The 19,778-nt window shown below is 39.9% G+C and overlaps 1 protein-coding gene across 3 annotated transcripts; it reads left to right on the top strand.

Moving 5' to 3' along the window:
• Window positions 1-3,242: 3,242 nt before the first annotated feature.
• CCDC28A (coiled-coil domain containing 28A) lies at window positions 3,243-16,110 on the top strand. 3 transcript variants are annotated; one of them, XM_063309310.1, is made up of 6 exons: window positions 3,243-3,389; window positions 5,484-5,661; window positions 9,162-9,325; window positions 12,451-12,605; window positions 14,024-14,046; window positions 15,668-16,110. In XM_063309310.1, the coding sequence occupies exons 2-6, from the start codon at window positions 5,504-5,506 to the stop codon at window positions 15,720-15,722; spliced, it is 555 nt and encodes a 184-aa protein (XP_063165380.1). In that variant the 5' UTR covers window positions 3,243-3,389; window positions 5,484-5,503; the 3' UTR covers window positions 15,723-16,110. The 3 variants fall into 3 exon arrangements, with proteins under 3 accessions (XP_063165380.1, XP_063165396.1, XP_063165388.1); XM_063309326.1 differs by lacking the exon at window positions 3,243-3,389 and adding an exon at window positions 3,422-3,694; XM_063309318.1 differs by lacking the exon at window positions 3,243-3,389 and adding an exon at window positions 3,422-3,711.
• Window positions 16,111-19,778: the final 3,668 nt, after the last annotated feature.

The raw sequence follows: 19,778 nt of genomic DNA, 5'->3' as shown, positions 1-19,778 counted from the left end.
GCCCAATTAAATGCAAACTTCCAGAGGTTAGCCAGAAGAGATCAGGAATTATTTTTAAACAAGCAATGCGCGGAAGTGGAAGAAGACAATAGAATAGGAAGGACAAGAGACCTCTTCCAGAAAATTAGAAACATCGGAGGTAAATTCCAGGCCAAAATGGGTATGATCAAAAACAAAGATGGCAAGGACCTAACAGAAGAAGAAGAGATCAAGAAAAGGTGGCAAGAATATACAGAGAACCTGTATAGGAAGGGGACAGCTTTGACGGTGTGGTCAGTGAGCTAGAGCCAGACATCCTGAAGAGTGAGGTTGAATGGGCCTTAAGAAGCATTGCTAATAACAAGGCAGCAGGAGATGACGGCATCCCAGCTGAACTGTTCAAAATCTTGCAAGATGATGCTGTCAAGGTAATGCATGCTATATGCCAGCAAATTTGGAAAACACAGGAATGGCCATCAGACTAGAAAATATCAACTTATATCCCCATACCAAAAAAGGGAAACACTAAAGAATGTTCAAACTATCGAACAGTGGCACTCATTTCACATGCCAGTAAGGTAATGCTCAAGATCCTGCAAGGTAGACTTCAGCAATTCATGGAGCGAGAATTGCCAGATGTACAAGCTGGGTTTAGAAAAGGCAGAGGAACTAGGGACCAAATTGCCAATATCCGCTGGATAATGGAAAAAGCCAGGGAGTTTCAGAAAAACATCTATTTCTGTCTTATTGACTATTCTAAAGCCTTTGACTGTGTGGACCATGACAAATTGTGGCAAGTTCTTAGCTGTATGGGGATACCAAGTCATCTTGTATGCCTCCTGAAGAATCTGTAGAACGACCAAGTAGCAACAGTAAGAACAGACCACGGAACAACGGACTGGTTTAAGATTGGGAAAGGAGTACAGCAGGGCTGTATTCTCTCACCCTACCTATTCAACTTGTACACAGAACACATCATGCAACATGCTGGGCTTGAGGAATCCAAGGCTGGAGTTAAAATCGCTGGAAGAAACATTAACAATCTCAGATATGCAGATGATACCACTTTGATGGCTGAAAGCGAAGAGGAACTGAGGAGCCTTATGATGAAGGTGAAAGAAGAAAGTGCAAAAGCTGGCTTGCAGCTAAACCTCAAAAAAACCAAGATTATGGCAACCAGCTTGATTGATAACTGGCAAATAGAGGGAGAAAATGTAGAAGCAGTGAAAGACTTTGTATTTTTGGGTGCGAAGATTACTGCAGATGCTGACTGCAGTCAGGAAATCAGAAGACGCTTAATCCTTGGGAGAAGAGCAATGACAAATCTTGATCAAATAGTTAAGAGCAGAGACATCACACTGACAACAAAGGTCCGCATAGTTAAAGCAATGGTGTTCCCCGTAGTAACATATGGCTGCGAGAGCTGGACCATAAGGGAGGCTGAGAGAAGGAAGATCGATGCTTTTGAACTGTGGTGTTGGAGGAAAATTCTGAGAGTGTCTTGGACTGCAAGAAGATCAAACCAGGAAATAAAGCCAGACTGCTCACTTGAGGGAATGATATTAAAGGCAAAACTGAAATACTTTGGCCACATAATGAGAAGACAGAACACCCCGGAGAAGATGCTGATGCTAGGGAGAGAGGAGGCCAAAAGGAAGAGGGGCCGACCAAGGGCAAGGTGGATGGATGATATTCTAGAGGTGACGGACTCGTCCCTGGGGGAGCTGGGGGTGTTGACGACCGACAGGAATTCTGGCGTGGGCTGGTCCATGAAGTCACGAAGAGTCGGAAGCGACTAAACGAATAAACAACAACAATGCATTTTACAATAGTTTCATTTGCACTCTCTCTACCTACCCTTTATCACTGGACTAAACATTTAAGGAGACTACTGCATGCAAGAAGCAGCAATGAATAAGAATGCCCAGTTTAGAATAGGATGACTGCAGCATAAAAAAAAAAAAAAAGGTTGGGAGTCTGTAACTATACTGAAATAGCTGCTTGCACCCTGATCTGCCACTATTCTAAATACCAGAACTCTGTTCAGAACTCTGTTGATTTTCCCAGAAAACTACAATTACAGTAAAAATTACACACTGGCCAATACAAATCCTTTCGCTCTGTAACAGAATAAATACAAAATAGACAATATATTTCCAAATTCAGCAATCAGTAATTCTGTCTTGACAGTATAGATGGGTCTATACTAATAGCCACATCTGTCCTTATTTGTCTGACCGACCTTTTTTAAAAAATAGTGACTGGTTTAGCAACAACAATTTATTTTTATTAAATATATATGCGGTCAGACTCCCAGCAACTCTGGGCAATTTACAATTGTTAAAAACATACAGGAAAAAAAAATCCTTGTATATGAGTACCTCATCCACTGCATCACTGCAGAAACACTTTTGATAGTTCTGCCATCAAGGTTAATCAGTCTCAAAAAAAAAAAGATGCGGGGTGGGGCAGAGGGAAGAGGAGTAAGAGGGATAATGAGAGCCAGTTTGGTCTAGTGGTCATGGTGCTGGGCTAGAAACCAGGAGTCTGTGAGTTCTAGTCCAGCCTTAGGCATGAAAGCCAGCTGGGTGACTTTGGGCCAGTCACTCTCTCTCAGCCCAACTCACCTCACAGGGTTGCTGCTGTGGGGAAAATAGGAGGAGGAAGGAGTATTCAGTATGTTCACTGCCTTGAGCTATTTATAAAGGTGGCATATATTTATACACACACACACACACACACACACACATATAATATTTTATATATAATATTATATACATTATATATATAATATATAGATAGATAGATAGATATAGATATTAAAAAAGGTAAGTAAGTAAGTTTGGGACTGCACCATGAGATCAATGCATTCGTTCCCCCAGTAGGAACAGAGGCAATCTCTACTCCTCCCTTGTGCAATCAAGTTCACTGCAATGTTGTTCCCCAACCTGGCTCCCACCTCTTATGCTACATTAACATTTCCATCGGCAGCACCTATTGTAGCTGAAGATGCTGGAGCTGTGCAGTAACGCATCCTACTAAAGGAATAAGGTCGTGACCACTCTAGTGCTTTAGGCTCCAGACGAGCCTTTGTCCCCGCGTAAAAGCAGCAAATACAAGCTGATCGGCGCCCAACAGGCGAACGCGAACCGCACGCACCTCCGGAGACATTCGACCCCGTCTCGAGCACAGAGAGAGCAAGTGAGCGGAGGGTCACGGGTCTCAGGCACAGGGAAAGGGCGCTCACGATAGGAGCATACCGAGTCACGTGACCAACCTCTTCCGGGTTCTTTCGCCTGGCGTCGTCTGCTAGAGCACGTGGGTCCTTGTTTGGATTGGGCCCGGAAGTTTCGTTCTGCCGCCCAGAACGAAAGGAGGGGCCGAATTTTGGGGGTCGCCTATTGGGGAAGGTAAGCCAGTGCCGGCAGGTCACGGGGGCCGGTCGGGCTGGGCTGACTTGGGAGACACCGGGCAATTCCGTGCCACCGCAGGCAGGTTTGCGGACCCCTTGCTCGCCGCCCCCTGATCTTAGCAGCGCTTGCACGACACCCTGGAGCACAAACTGCCTAACCGTTTTCTGCCAACCCAGAAAGCTCGGTTAACTCGGAAAATGGTCTGGGGTCACGCGTTTGCAAAACGTTAACGCTTCTTGCGTGACTGTGGGAGGCGCATAAACAAAACACGGGACTTATTTGGCTCTCGGACATCGATTCAGGTCAGAACTGATCCGAGGTATAGAGTAACAGGTAGTCATTATTAAGATGAAATACGGCCTCCTTTTAAGGGTTTGTGGACCTAACCGAACACTAAATGGGAGAAAAGTCATGAGATCAAGTCCGGCTTTTTTACAGGCATCTTTTTTGTAGAAGCTTCAGTCTTCTTCGCCTCTGTTTGTTTCAGCTGTTTCATCTGGATTAAATGAGGGATGTTATTTGTTGCATCAGAAACAGTAGCAAAGACCGCTGGAGGGCTAGAATCAAAGCCAGGCCCAAGTGGGCTGGCTGAAGCTTATCTGCCGAAGGACCATCCAAGCAAGGAATCCTCAAAAATGGTTTTGCCACTTGGAACTAGGTGGCTCTCATTTCCAGAGCAACAAGACAAGCAAGAGCTGAGGGAGAAGAGATTAAGTTTTAGGTTTAAAATTGTGGGACTATATTTTTCCCTCCTTAAAATATTACTATTTTGCAGGGATGTCCACAGGGTATGGTCAAAAAAATCAAAATGGCAGCCATGATGGTGTGGTCAAAACTCCATTTATTTATTTATGTATTCATCCAATTTATATAGTTGCCCATCTCACTCTAGGTGGTTTACAATAAAATAAATACATAAAATACACATTATTAAAAATAAACAGCGTTTGGGGGTTGTATAACTATGTGTGGCCACCAGCTTGACTTTGACCATATACTGCAGACACTCCTGCAATTTTGAATGGAATTGTACTACAGTGCTTGAGATGTTCAGGAATGCACAGAAGCTTCTTCAGCAGCCTTGTGATGAGTATGCATATATAGCAATTTGGTAGCCATGCGAAGCTTCTGTTGAAGACATAGGAGTCTCATAGAAATAGATCAGTGAGGCTGAATGAGGGGGGAACAGCTATCTACTCTCTCCTGAATACAAAGAATTTTCTTTATACTCATATCAATTTTCAAGCAAGGTTGATCATACTGGCTGGCATTTTCATTTCATTATCACTTACAGACCTTTTAGTAATCCCCACAGTTCTAATGGATATTATCATACATTTTAATACATTTTCTGTGAATAATATATTTATTATGACATACATTAGACCCACTTTTGCAGATGACATTCTGAGGACTGTTGTTAGCCATAGATTTTACAACACTTCAATACTGCTGTAGAAATGTGTACCAGATCCTATTAAATTCATCTAGAACTTATACCAGTGAGTTCAGTGGGACCTGTTCCCAGGCAGATATTGCAGAAATTATAGGTTGTTATGAAATCTGTCCACCAATTAATTCCCAAGATCTTCAGTAATTCATTTTTCTGTGGTCATAGACATTTGAAAAAGTCAAATGTGATACAACATATTTTACTCTAGTTGAAACAATAGTTGATGAACTATTTAAATATATTTTTATTTATCCAATTTATGTCCTGCTTTTCAAGGAGTTGAAGGACATAGTCAATAAAAGTCTTTTCTGTCCCAAAAGTACAGCCATTTGGAAGTCTGGAGCTTCACTTTTATTATTTTCATTTGGAAAAAAATATTCTCTAAATTGTTGGCTTTTGAATATATAGACGTAGGATTTGGTTAATAATATTTCTTTTGCTGATCAAACTAGCTTTCAAATATGCTGTATTGAGGTGATAACTTATTTGGGGGATTTATATTCTGGTTCCTGGTATATCATTAAGCTGGTTTATGAAATTTAAAATACATACAAAAATTATTTTTCCATTGAAACCATGATATGATAAACGTGTGTATAAATGGTATTTTCTACTTTCTCTTCATCCATAATAAAAAGATTAATAATAATCTGTGGAAATGGAGGAAAAGAAGAACAAAAGGAGGAGTCCCAAGTCATCCACAACTCACGTCAGTCAGGTTCTTAACAATAAGAAAAACACTGTGCCTTCTAGCAAAAGTACAGCATTTTCCAATTCTGCATCCCAGGTTCCTTTACAAAGACCAAAGTTTAAAAGGTAAGTTTTTATATGTAGTGTGCTACTGGAATCAAAGCTGGCCAAATTTGAGGACTGTACAATTTTCTGGCAGGGAGAATAAGGGATGAAGAATACCTGGCCCACAAACCATCTAGCTTGCCAGGCTAAGCCATCTCTTGAGGCCTCTCTTTTGAAGTTCTCCCCACTTCCCCCAGGATCTTATTGGTATGATGTTTTCCCAGAGCTTTTCCACCCCTTTCATTTTGGGAAGGTTATGGGTCAGACAAACTCAAGTTGAAGGATGCTGGCCCCTGAAGGTACTCCCTTCTGACATCATAATCCTGCACCCAAACTCCATTTATGAGTTTAATCATTGGAGGCAGTATTTGGTTCCAAACTACTTTTGATTATATTATGATAGATTGATTAAACACATATAAATTTCTTTAACTACAAGTATTATGTATAAATATTGAACGGGATATTTGTATTTATAAAATGGAATGTGATCTTTACTAGTCATGAAAATGGTGCATGATAGGAAATAGAACTACCTTCTCCCTTGATCACAGAGACCAGTCCAGATTCTTTGGAAGCTTAAACCCTCTTTGTTGAAAAAGCAAGGCCTAACAACTGGAGATGTTCTGAGGAGAGGGACTGCTCTTTTTGAAGCCTTTCAGTGGACTCTGTAAAGACCAGCATAAAAACAGAAGAAGAGATTACTTCTTTCTTCCTGCCAATACTTTGGTCTGGGGCAGTGGCTCACAATTTTCATCAACTCAAGAGCTTCACAGAGCTCTGCATGGCAACTCAAGTGGGTAGGGCAAGGAGCACAATTTTTGAGGTTTTTCAGGGTTTTAAGGTAAAAAATATTATATCAAACCTTTCCAGCCTCTCCCCCCACATAAAACAAAAATAAATGTACCACATGTACCCCCATCCTTAAGGAAGATGTTACTTGGTATGCCTTGTAATTGGCTCTCCAGTATTAGTAATAGTGGACATTTCTTGCCATCCCTGTAGTTCCAATAGAAGAGAATATCTGTAGCTCAGGGTTGAACTGTGGAGTCCTTGGTGCTCTCTGAGCTTGGTTGTTTGCTTGCAGATATTTCATTACCCAACTAGGTAACATCAGTGTGAGTAAGTGTGAGGTTTGCTCCCTGTTTATTTATAACAGCTTGCTCTTCCAGTTTTGGTGGGGGTGTGGTTTTCTCCTAATCAATACCTTAATCAAGGAACTACCAAGGAGAAAATCAGATGTGATGAAATATCTGGAAGCGAACAACCAAGCTCGGAGAGCACCAGGGACTCCAGATCCCTGCAATTTAAAGCAATTAAGGAGGCTTTTCCTCAGGGCTTTTCTAAGCCCTAGATGCTACAATTTTCCAGACGTTTTTCAAAAAGCATAAAAAGCAGAGTGGAACAATCCTTTCAAAGAAAAAATAAATAAAATAAACATATCAGACAACATGTGGGCATTGTTAGAGGTTCCTAGGACGGATGCCCTAGAACAGGGATTTTCAAAGCTTTTCAGGCTATGAAACCTGTTAGTTAAAATACTTTAAAAAAATCCTGGAACCCCTGATCAAGAGGCAAAGCTCTAGCTGTGTTCAAGTAAACTTTGCTCTTAGTCTCTCACAAAACCTAATCAACACAACACTGTTTTAAAAAAATGCTACTATGGCAGTCATTTCAGCAGATGGAGGAGAGAATTCCAAAAATCTTTGAGGCAACGAATAGAAGCAGCATGCCACAAACATTTTATTGTCTCTTCTGCTGTTTTTGACATTTCTGTCCCTGACTTCATGTTTCTCAGAGCTGCTTACCTCTGGTCAGAGAACTGGGTGAAGCCAAACTAACTACAGAGCACTTCAGATATGGTCTAAGAAATATCTCAGCTGCTCTGGTGACTGTTTCTTGTTTAGATTTGGCAGGGAATGTTTTGGCCAGAGAATGAAACATGGTATGTCCAGATAAGAGAGTCCGCATCCTTTGGTTATGCCCGGAAATGTCTCTGATTGTTCTAGAACAAATGCATTGCCATTTCAAGGTCTAATGAACATTGCAGAATGAAGGCAGTAATGCAAGTTCTGCTGAGTATCCAAGCCACAGAACATTTCCCATAAGTTTTAATCTTTTTTTTTTTTGACACCCAAGAAGAATGGAAAAATGTGTTGCCTTCTGGATTTGAAGTGGTTGAAAAATGTCCTGCAAATAAAAGTATTTCTGAATAAAAACATAAAAGGCAATCAGAGAAGCCATTGCCAAAGATGAGTTCCTGATTGCCAAAGATATATTAAAGGTGTACATGTGGATTCCAGTCAGGTTCAATCCTTGAATGTTCTTGTATTTCTCTTTCAGGGATAGTGATATTCAATGCAAAGCCCTCTCTTTTCCTTTGAAGGTCCTGGTGGCTTTGATAGCATATATCCAGGGATACATCCAAGGCTTTGATAGCAAATACACAGGCATGCCTGGAATTTCCTGATCAATAGATAGAATGCAATTGCAAAACAATAATCAAAATAACAGATTCTACTTAAATATTGTATAATTTAGTTTATCCAAAATTTAAGAAAGTGAAAAAGCAAGTTCTTCATGAGACACCTAATGATTCTGCTACTCTTTCAGGATCAGATAATAGGTTCTTGCTGGTCTAGACAGGTGGCACCTGTACATTATATCTCTTCCTAAATTATTTTCTCAAGAGATAAGCTCAAGCATGGAGCCAAAAGCTATTACAGGAAATCAGCCTTCTCACTGAAGGCTGAATCCTTCTTCAAACATTCCTGTATAATACAAGAAGGCCAAAGACTGAGGGACCTGGATGTTGCAACAAGGCTTGCATGCTCTGGCAAATATTGTCTGGATTTCTTCAAAAGGCTAATGCTTCGGCCATAATAGCCATCTTCCTCTTCAGCTAGGAGGCTACTTCATTAAATACTTGGTGCAAGAATAGTAGAGTACAAGTAAGAGCAGTTGGTTGGAACTCAAAGATACCAGATTGGTTTCCTTAGCTTTTCAGGACAAAGTGTGGAATTGGCATATTTTAGTTAATATGGATCATGTATTAGTGAAGGTGTACATATGCAGAATCCCTTTTTTGGAAAGTCGGATAAAAACTAAATGCTATCACCATTTGTCCAATTGAGACACCGCAGTAGGATAAGTAACACACTCCATCACTTAGTGGAGCAATTGATTTAACTGATCACTCCACTAATCCATACCAATTAGACAAGAACAGGAGGCTCCTCCCAGAGACTGAAAGCCTTTGTAAGTTATGTGAGCAGTTTTCATTAGCCCTCTTGATAAGGGAAAGCAAAATCTGGAGAAACAGGATAAATACGATAGTAGTTTCAGAAACTAATCCTACAAATCATAACCCCAGTTCTTCTTATAATGAGTTATTATTACCTATTTTTGTGGGGAGGGTGGTTAAGTACAGTTCTTCCTTCCACGCATTTGTTGAGGTGGGACATTCAAATTGGCAACAAGCTTGAAGGCACTAAGTGACAACTGTTCTGTCTTTTTTCCAGAGGTGTGAAAGAGAAAGCCAAAACACCAGGAGTGGAAAGCAAAGGAGCTCAGCCGCCTCCTATCCAGCATTCATTTCTCACAGATGTCTCAGATGTTCAAGAAATGGAGAAAGGACTTCTGAGTCTCCTGAATGACTTCCATTCTGGAAAACTGCAAGCATTTGGTATTTTCATTGTGACTGCTCCCCTTAGAGAAATACGTGTTGGAATATGCACGTGACCACTGTTGAAAGAGTAGGACATTGAAAGCGTAACTGATGGCCAGTTCTGTAACAGAAGTCATACAGATTGGGAAATGTTTCATTAACCTCTTTTTTTCAAGGTAGAACAAGTTGCTTAGATCAGGGTACTGTTGGTATTATGGTACTACTTAATGGATTTATGTAACGCCTTCCTACTGCGCTGAGTACGCAAGGTAACTAAAAAAGGAAAAAACAAGCCCATAAGATTAAAATTAACACTAAAATAGACAATAAAGTTTCTCAACAATTCTGAGCCTGGCCACCATGCTTTGTATTCCATTTTTAGTATATGTACTACTGATAACACAGCACAATAATAATTAACCTTATTCGGCATCCTGTTTGCTATTTTAATGTTGTTATTCAGAATCTGACCTGATTCCCCCATTATAATGTATTATGACCCTTTTCAGTTTCCACTTTGCTTCTCAGAGGACTTGGGTACCAGAAAAGCAGTCTGGGAAAGAGTACGTCATTACATTGCTAGAAGTGCCACAGTAAAAAAAGAGTTACAAAATATCATTGGCAATCTGAACTCCTCCTTTGGAATGCAGTCTGTGCATTGTAAAGGAGGAGAGGAGTAGAAAAAGATTTTAAAAACCCAACTTGGCATCCAGTGTAAATTGTTCATGGTCACTGTGGCTTTTCTGCCAGTTTCTGAGAAACTATCTTTCCACCTGTTAAGACTGGAAGGTAGGGTACATATCATATATATTTTTTGGCATACTCCATTCACAGGCCTACATTCACACTAGCTATGTAGGTGGGTGTAATAAATACTTAAATTACTTTTTCTCCCAATGGGACACACATGTTACTTGCTACATATCCACGTATGGGAAGAATGGAATGACACTTGCCCATCAGAGACCAGCTGTATATTTGAACCTGTACATTATTTTCTGTCTTTTTTTTTCCAGAAAGATTGGGAAACCTGAAACAAGTTGGAAGGAATAAAACAATTCCAGTGAAATGTTTTCTTTAGAATAATGAATGTGATATGGCAAGAAGCTGTTGATTTATTTCTCCCAAATGTTTTCTGTGGTGGCTCAGCAGCGTGTGAAGGCATGCTTGTAGACCCTCTTGCAATTTGTGAAACCAAATGTGTTTTCCTGGAATGATGCTGAAACTGGAGAGAGGTGTGGAAAAAGATACCCCTGCTTTAAAGAGTTGCAGAGAGGTATTCTAGAAGCATTCCTGCACTGTCCAAAGCATCTCTTTTTTTGCCTTTGTTCAAATTATTGCAGAGCCCTACTTTCTGTTAGGGGACGCGGTGGCGCTGCGGGTTAAACCGCTGAGCTGCCGATCGGAAGGTCGGCGGTTCGAAACCGCGCGGCGGGGTGAGCTCCCGTTGCTCGTCCCAGCTCCTGCTCACCTAGCAGTTCGAAAACATGCAAATGTGAGTAGATCAATAGGTACCGCTTCGGCGGGAAGGTAACGGCGTTCCGAGTCGTCATGCTGGCCACATGACCCAGAAATGTCCTATGGACAACACTGGCTCTAAGGCTTAGAAACGGAGATGAGCACTGCCCCCTAGAGTCGGACACGACTGGACTTTACGTCAAGGGAAACCTTTACCTTTACCTTTACTTTCTGTTGACTTGTAATAAGAAGGCTTTTATCTAAGGCATCTGAATATTACAATTCCTGTATGTAGAGGACAAGCAATGCGGTACAACTCTCAAAGGCAACAGGGAGATGCACTGTTCCTAGGTGGCACTGCCAGGAGGGAGGGAGGATATTCAGTGCTTGATTTGCTTGTGGAGTTGCTGTTGTGGACTTTTTGTTTAAAGGCTGGTGGCTCTGCCCTTAACTAAGCCTCAAAAGATAGAAGAAGCACCAGGAAATAAAATTACTGTGTACTAAAGAATACTTTTCCATTTAATAAGCATACCAAATTTGATATATGAGCAAAGTTATGCATATAGCATTGTATTTCTGAAAATAGCAAAGTGAACTTATATCGCTAAGGGTGATATAAGAATGAATATTGTATGTCTTCACCACCAGTGGTCTGTGCTACTGCAGTATGGTCCACATGGGACTGCCTCTGAAGACCACCTGGGGGATTCTTTTGGTCCACAGTGTGGCAGCCCAGGGGCTAGCTGTTACATGCTGACATGAACACATAGCACCTGTGCTCTGGACCCTGCAGTGGCTCCTGTTGGTTTCTGAGTGCAATTCAAAGTACTGGTTTTAACTTTTAAAGTCTTACATGGCTTAGCAGGAAGGTACTGTAAGGACTGCCTTCTCTTAATTAGTCTTGGTCCATACATCCCAGTAGAACCTGCTGGTGGCCCCTCATGTCTGCAAAGTCACGGGGTTAGAGGCTCACAGGTTTCTTGTCTTTTGGTGTGCCTGCACTGTGGAAGAGCCTTTCCTTGGAAATTATGTCAGCCCCCATGCTTTTGGTTTTCTGTAAGCTATTAAAAGTGGAGCTTTTCAGAGAACTTTTGAGATTTGAGTTGGTGTGGTCAGTTATAAACTTATCTTAGGGTCGGTTGACTATTTGTAATTTATTTTTTCTCTTTTTTATTGTGGGTGGTTTATGATAATTACATTGATGGAAGGAGTAAACTGCCAAGAGTCTTCTTGATTGTGGTGAGGTAAATCCAATAAATCATATTTGTTCATCACCTCACAAAACCACTTTTAAAAGGTTCTGTAGCTTCAAAATTGCCAGAGATGCTACATCTTTAGCTTGAGATGACTTAAAGAAACCAGAAAACCATTTGCAAGATTTATGGAAGGACAAGTTCAGTGAGAATTACTATGAAGAGGAGCTAAATTATGGGGTTATCAGATCTTCAAAGGGGAGCTTTGCTTCTATGCTGTTTCACGTGAAGTACTCTTTGGAAGCTGGTTCATGAGGTAATGTTGCCCTTCATTTCTGAAGAGTAAAGCACTGCTGTGCTGTTGCACTTTGATCATTTTCTTAAGCCTCCTGCAGAAGTTCTGACCTGTCTGTTAGCATGATGGAAAGTTGATACTTTTAATCATTATCAAATCTTTGGCTTAATGCATCTTTATACTTGTGTTTACTTCAGGAAATGAATGTTCCATTGAGCAAATGGAACATGTAAGAGGAATGCAAGAGAAGTTGGCCCGGTTGAATTTGGAGCTTTATGGAGAGTTGGAAGAGCTCCCTGAAGATAAAAGAAAATTAGCCAGTGACTCTAACCTGGATAGATTGTTGACAGATGTAAGTATAAACAGGGAACAGGCAGTTTACAATAGAGCTTTGCACAGGGTTTGTTTCAAACAGTTTTGAGCACAAAATTTTGGAGAGTAGCCCATTTCAAGAGCAAAACTTGAAGAGTCACTTGTTGAGATGGGTGGCCATAGAAATCAATATAATAAATAGATAAATATCAAATAAATAAAATGGAGGTAAGCCCCCTCTCTCCTGACCTTCCAGAAAAAGTTGAAGACCTGGCTCTGCCATCTCGCTTGGAGCAGGAAGGGGAGTACTCATTCTTGGGGATGGCTGGTGCCCTAAAGTAGTCCTCATATATAGACAAATTGAATTAGAACTTTCATTGCCATCTGGATTTTATCTTATATGTTGTATTTATATTTTATGTATTATTTATGGTTTTATTGCATTTTAAATCTTTTAGCTTTACTGTAAGCTGCCCAGAGTCCCTCTTTTGGGGGGAGATGGGTGGTGGCGAAATTTGATAGCTAGCTAGCTAGCTAAAACTGTCAGTCCCAGAATGCTCAAAACATCCTGCCTTGCACTCAGCCTGGTACTTTTGTGAAGTTTCATGCTCAGAATTGTTCAAAATGAAATATTTTGCACACTCCTACTCTATAACAGAGGTGCAAAAATTCCCCTGGATTCAGGTCTGTTTTTTATTTTTTTTTTAATATATGGCTTTATTATTTTTGTAGGGTTTAGGTAGTAACAAAATTACACTGTTTAAACTGTAACCTTTTAGTTTAAAGTGAGGATGCACTGAGAATGATACGTTTTTCTAATATTATACCACCCTCTATTGATAAAGAAAAAACACTGCAGCCTTTTCTTTTCTTAAACAGAAGAATAAAATTTTTAAAAAGGAAGTTATCATTCCTTCTTTTGTCTCCTAACCCTTCCCTAAAATCCTGTAAATTCATTAAAAGTTCATAAATTTCAGTGCTACAATCTCTGGAAGCAACGAAAGAGGTTTTGACAGGCTTCAGATACTTGTTTTGCATTCTGTCTTCATAGTATCATTACATTTACACTGTAATGGATAAAGGTTGGATCTAATGTAGATTGTAAGCTTAGTTTAATGCTATGTCACAAATGTTTAAATAGCAAAAAATTATTAAATTGGTTGTCGCCTGTTGTTCACCAAGGTAGAAGTCCTCTCATGCAGAGAAGGCAAATTCAGTTATTTTTCCCTCATTCACGAAAAGCTGTTCTGGAGGGTTTGGAAACACTGCAGAACAGTGTGGGACATTGCTGTGGGGAATATAGAGGGAATGGGAGGAAATCGACTTCCATTTCTTCTTCCAGTTGGAGTTTCCAGTGGATCTCAGTCTCTTTTATAAATAAATTATAAAAATAAATTGATAAATTATCCAAACAATTAATATATTAAGTAAAACTTTTTATATTTCTTTCTACCACAGCTGGAAGAACTGAATTCTTCTATGTATCCTTTTTTGTGAAATGTCCAGTCTTGACCAAACAGTTGTCCAAATGTAATAGCTCATTTTATACAAAGGGTAAAATTCAGTGCAGGTGATACAACAACTCCTCAGTCTAACAGTTTAATGCATTTTATCTTTTTTAGCCTGTAACCCAGAAATTTTTAATGTTTCTTCATTGATCTACAATTTTTTTTAAATAGCATGCTCTTATAACACTCACTTTCTTTCCTTTCCTCTCTCTCCATTTCTTTTCACTTCCCTGTCTTTGTACACCTCCAACTCCACCTGGTTGCTTTACCCGCTGTTCAGTTTTTCACCTGCATTGTGTCAATTTCAAGGCACTTACTCTCATTCCCTTATCAACTAGTTAATAACACGCTTACTTGCCTCAGGACAGCTTGGATAACATTCATATCCAGAGCAATATTCCCTTGGTGGCTTTGAATGGAAATTGGTTGTATCAAATGTGAAATAACTTAAGAGTTTGTTGGGTAAGAAACAGTGTGATTTACTGCATGTTTGGGCTGTGTGTTGACTCACGTGTTCCCCACAGAACCCCTCTCAATATGGAATTGAACAACAGTGGGAGGTGGTATTTTTTTGCCCAGTAATACTTTTTACCCCGTGGCTTTAATAAACTATAATTTGGGGTGGGGTCTCTCTCTGTGTCTGCTACTTGTAGATTTAAAAAAAAAGATTCTAGTCCTGCTTGCTTCATGCCATTTTTATTAATGCTAACCCTTCCTCAGCCTGGTTATTTCTAGTAAAGATAATAATAGTGGAAGGATAAGTCAGAATATTGGACCAAGCCTGTTGAGACCCAGTCCACATACTCCACTGTGAAATTGAATTAAGAAACATAATTCTGATTTTGTATGATTTTTAAAAACTTTTAAGTGAGAGTAAGAACTGGGTCTATAATGTGCATAAAGAGGGTTTAATCTTTCGCTCTAAACTAAGCTGGAAGAATGACCCTTCCCCCTTTTCCCCCTCAAACCCCCTATGACATAGCCTTGTAGCAACTCAGTGTAGTGGTTAAGATATTGAACTAAATCCAGGGAGCCTTGGGCTCAGGTCCACCTTCCGCCATGGAAACTCCCTGGGTGACTTTGGGCCACCGATGCTCTCAGCTAAAGCTACCTCTTTGGGTTGTTTTTGTGAGCATCAAAAGGTGGGAAGGCTTCCATGCCTGCCACCTTGAGCTCCAAGAGAAAAGGCAGATAGAAGTGAAATAAATAAATCAACTGGGGAATGGAAGTATTCAGAGGAGAATTTATGCTGAGATTATAGCAGAAAAAGAAGCCATTTTATTATTTTTTTTAAACATCCTTCACTCTACTTCTATCTGCAGCTGTGATTTAAACTTTAGTAAAGTAGTGCCACAATGCCAAGTTGCATGCCTTATGTGACATATAATTTGTCCATTTTTCTCATGCTCACCTGCCATTCAGAGTCCTTTTTGAGGATAAAATGAAAGACAAGGTTCTGTGTATACTGGAGCCTCTTAAAACTTCTCCAGCCATTATCTCAAAACTTGCTTCTCCTGAAGCACATGTAATCTGAGAAGGGGTTTTACCTTTAGCTCAAACCTATTAAACACTATTCCTTGACTCCTTGCTTCAGACAGAAACTTCACTTAGCAGATGTTCAAGATCTTCCAAATACCAGCACAAGCTAAACATGCCATTTTCTTGTTTGTTTTGGGGATCCAAGTTCTCGTATTTAATTTCCAGCGGACTGTTCCTTGCTTCTGTAGCAACATGTTAAAAATAATTACTATGTCCACACACTCCTCTTAGCAGATGTGAGTTGTTGCAGCCTTGTCAGGCTTGAAGCTTAGGGTGCCATGTCTCGCTACTATGCTTTGTATTGTTGCCTTATCCTCTGTGAAATGTGGGAAAACTTGAAAGTGCATTTTTATAATAGAAAAAATTCAGTATTGATTAAGTTGATAATGAAGTATGGTGTGCCTGCTGCCTTTTTCACAGTGTAGACAATCAGCACATGATCAGTGATGCCGTTAAATGAATGTTTAATTTATTTTAGCAATAAAATAATTCTAAAGACTACTGTTTTCTATAGAATTTATGCTACCATTGAGCGTGTTTTACTTATTTATTTATTGTATTTATAAGGCTGCCCAATTCATAATTTATTACTCTGGGCAGCATACATCAGTAAAAACCCTACAAATATAAAACCAGGATAATAAACTACACCAGTACACACATAGCTAAGACTGAAAATAACAAACACTCCCTCTTATAACCAAGTAGGCTCAATTACCTTTTTGGCCCAAGGCACAGGGGAGAAGCCAGCTCTTCACAGCTTTACAAAAGAAAAGTAGGGTCAGGAGCACTCACACCTCAGGGGTGTAGAGAAGTTCATTCCCAAGGGCAGAGGCTGCAACAGAGAAGGCATGGTCTCTAGGTCCCATTAGATGACTCTGCCTGAGGGGACTTGGAGCATGTCTACCTTGGGCAGCTGAGTTGGATGAGCAGAAATAACTGAAGATAGGCAGTCCTGCAAATAACCCAGCCCTCAGAGCAAGGGAGGAATTGCACTACATTTTCATTACAGCTCTACATTTCATACATCACCTGGGAACCCTTGTTATTAGGAATAATGAGTTTGCCATTGTAAACTGATCTCAACCATTTAATCATCTTGGTGAGAGAACATTCTCAGACATTTGTCTGCAAGCAAACAACCAAGCTCAGAGAGCAAGGATTCCATATTGTTGCATGTATATATTTATTTGAAGTAATAAAAGTGTGAAGGTATGCTGTTCAAATTTTCCACTTACAGGTAATTAGCCTTCTATATCTGTATGGTTTTATTATTTTTAGCTGATTTATGAAGAGGAAATTAAAACCAGATGCCAGATACTTACTGTGTGAAAGTGAGTAGTTTCGTATGCAGATCATTATAGTGATGATTGAGTAGCATTGTAGCTTGATTCTCACAGTAATAACATCCTTTCTCTGCTGAGCTTTAGTGATCTGGTGTCTTCCAGTTAAATGGGGACCATAGTAATTCTCACCAGAATAGGTAATGGCAAGTCTAAATTGTTTCAGAGGTGTTACTTCAGTGGTAAGTTATTTCAGTTTTCTGAAAGATTGTTTGAATTGCTTCCTACTTTGTATTGGTATCTGATGTTAAAATTAGTAATAATATGGATTTCTACACCAATACTTGATCCTCACGGAAATTGCCACTACAGATGTGAAACCTATTCATGTTATGGTGGCTTCATGAGAAGTGTTCTGCATCTTAAAGCATGATTTGGACAACCAGCAAAGGAAGCAGATGTCCAGGTAGGCCAAGGAACACATTGACCGATCCTTAGTCTAACTCAGCCTTTCTCAACGTTTTGACCCTGGAGGAACCCTTGAAATATTTTTCAGGCCTCGGGGAACCCCTGCATGTTCAGGCTCAAATATAGGCCAGAAGTTACAAAATTACTATATTTGTTTCCTGTATATATGCATTAACAGTGTTCTTAAACTAAAGAATGAAACTTACCCCTTTAATGTGAAGTTGCCCGAATTTGAAATAATTTTTTAAAATAAATCATGATCTCCCAGGGAACCCCTAGTGACCTCTTGTGGAATCCTAGGGGTCCATAGAATCCTGGTTGAGAAACCTTGGTGCCTGGTCTACCTGAAGCAGTCAAGGTGACCCTAAATATTGTTTTACTCCCATCTTTTATATTCCACATTCCTATAAAAGCTTTCCAGTATTCCAATCCTGAAAATCATAAAAATTTTCTGGAAAGATACATTTTGATACGTGGTATACCATATTTACTCACCTTTGAATTTAAGATGATCTCAACTGCTAAAAAGAGTTGCTAGAATACACACAGAAACACCCCTGGGCACAGCACAGCTTCCCCACCTTGAGCACACGCCTAATCCCCTTCTAGCAGAGACAACCAAAAGAAGAACAGGGTGGACATGGAACAAGAAAAAGGGGTAGCTGCACTGGGAATGGAAAAGAAGCAGAGAACAAAACTGGAAATAAGATGGGGGGAGCAACTGGACAGGGAAGTGAGGAAAAGTCAGAGTAGCCTTGCTTAGATATTTTGCAGAGCATTGAATTCACTAGGAGAACAGCCCTTCTCAAGCAAGGACAGATACTCTTCACGCTTCTCACTGCTTTCCCATACCTCTTTCTGCAGGAATTGCTTTTGTTGCCTGTTGTTTTCCACAGTTTCTATTACCACAGAATACAAGAACTCGTATCATCACGGTTTATTATTTGGGAAAGTCTCACTTCCACTTAACAGTCTTCCACTCATTCAAGGGGCTCTTTAAATCCAAGCTGGTATTGTTTGAAAAAGAAAAAGTGGAGGGAATTTGCAGGTGTGTGCTTCTGTGTTTTAGCCAGGAAGAAGGACATAGTAAGGTAAGGTGGCTGTTGCAATTTGTCCCATCTCTGTTAACTTTCCATTAAGTCCCTCAAAACTTGGTGGTGTCAAGAGGCCTGGGTCAGTAAGTTGCTGAGGTGGCTCCATTGTTGTTAATATCTGTTGATCTTTTATATAGTTTTTTTATTGTACACCATCCAACACCACTTTTTTATGAGATGGGCAGCCATATAAATAAGATAAATAAATTGCAGGGAAGTCCTGTCTGTCAACAGCCCCCCTTTGTCACTTCTGCATCTTGTAAGAATTGTCACTGTTTGCTTCTGTGCCAGCAACAACATATGAAAGTTTATTTTTTTACTGGGTCTCCTAAGCAGGAGCAGCTTCTCTCCTTTTCTCTAAAATCAAAGCCCCACCAGAAGAAATACTGCCATATAAGTACACAGGTTGATAGACACAGTGCTAGGGGTACCCCTAAAATCCAAGGGACTCTGCCTTTGTAAATAGATTCAAAGAATATTTTCCTCTGGTCCTGAGTCAGCCAGTGTTGGCTGAAAGCCCAATGTGGGTTGTATTGTGTACATTGGTTCCTATGGAGATGTGCAGAAGATCTTCAGCCAACAGCAGTTCTGGTTTTTCTCAGAAGGGAAAGATCCACCACTTCTTAAGGTAAAGTCGTAAATGTTCCTGTGATTACTTATTTTGTTCAAATGTGTGAATGGATGTGGGTGGGGGTGTAGTGGGTGTGCTGTGTTTCAGAAACTGCAGAAGTTGGTAATCTCTTAGACTAAAAAGAAGAAAACACGTCATAGTACTAATCCTGAGATTGATGCACAAAAGCTTAACTTTTAGTATAATTCTAGAGGTTAATAGGACTTTTCCTAACTCAGATTTCCATGCCAATCTAATTGCATTCAAATTCATTTCAGAGTGCAATTGTTTTTATTATAAAATTTTTGAAGAAAAGCTATTCAACTTAGCAAAAGGAAAGACTGAAAACTTTATGGGTCTCCTATGATACTTTTAGAACCAGAGAAATATTACATAAATAGGTAAAGGGCCCCAGAATATTCTGAAGAAACTAAAGACACAGTCCAAATATTTGGCCTGCTTTCAGGGCTTTTGTGATTAGGATGCAGATTTTAGCTGAATTTAGAACTCAACATTTACTCTTGAGCAAGGAAGTTACACCATTATTCCATTTCTAGGTAGCCACTAATAGGAATCTATTCGATATGTACAGCAGAGTTAACAGCAGAGGAAACTGACCACTGCTTGAATAATTATAGTTCATACAATATATACGCTTCATGGTGACATCTGAAAAGCTTAGGATACCCTGCAAGAGGCAAAAAGAGTCCA

Source organism: Candoia aspera, chromosome 1 (assembly GCF_035149785.1).
Source record: "Candoia aspera isolate rCanAsp1 chromosome 1, rCanAsp1.hap2, whole genome shotgun sequence".
NCBI classification, from domain to species: domain Eukaryota; kingdom Metazoa; phylum Chordata; class Lepidosauria; order Squamata; family Boidae; genus Candoia; species Candoia aspera.
The sequence above is the reverse complement of the archived record's forward strand: the minus strand, read 5'-3'. Positions and strand labels throughout refer to the sequence as shown.

Coding starts and splice junctions, on each gene's coding strand:
- CCDC28A (XM_063309310.1), top strand. CDS start 5,504: ATGGAGGAAAAGAAGAACAAAAGGAGGAGTCCCAAGTCATCCACAACT. Junction 5,662..9,161: donor CAAAGACCAAAGTTTAAAAG/GTAAGTTTTTAT, acceptor TCTTTTTTCCAG/AGGTGTGAAAGAGAAAGCCA. Junction 9,326..12,450: donor TGGAAAACTGCAAGCATTTG/GTATTTTCATTG, acceptor TGTTTACTTCAG/GAAATGAATGTTCCATTGAG.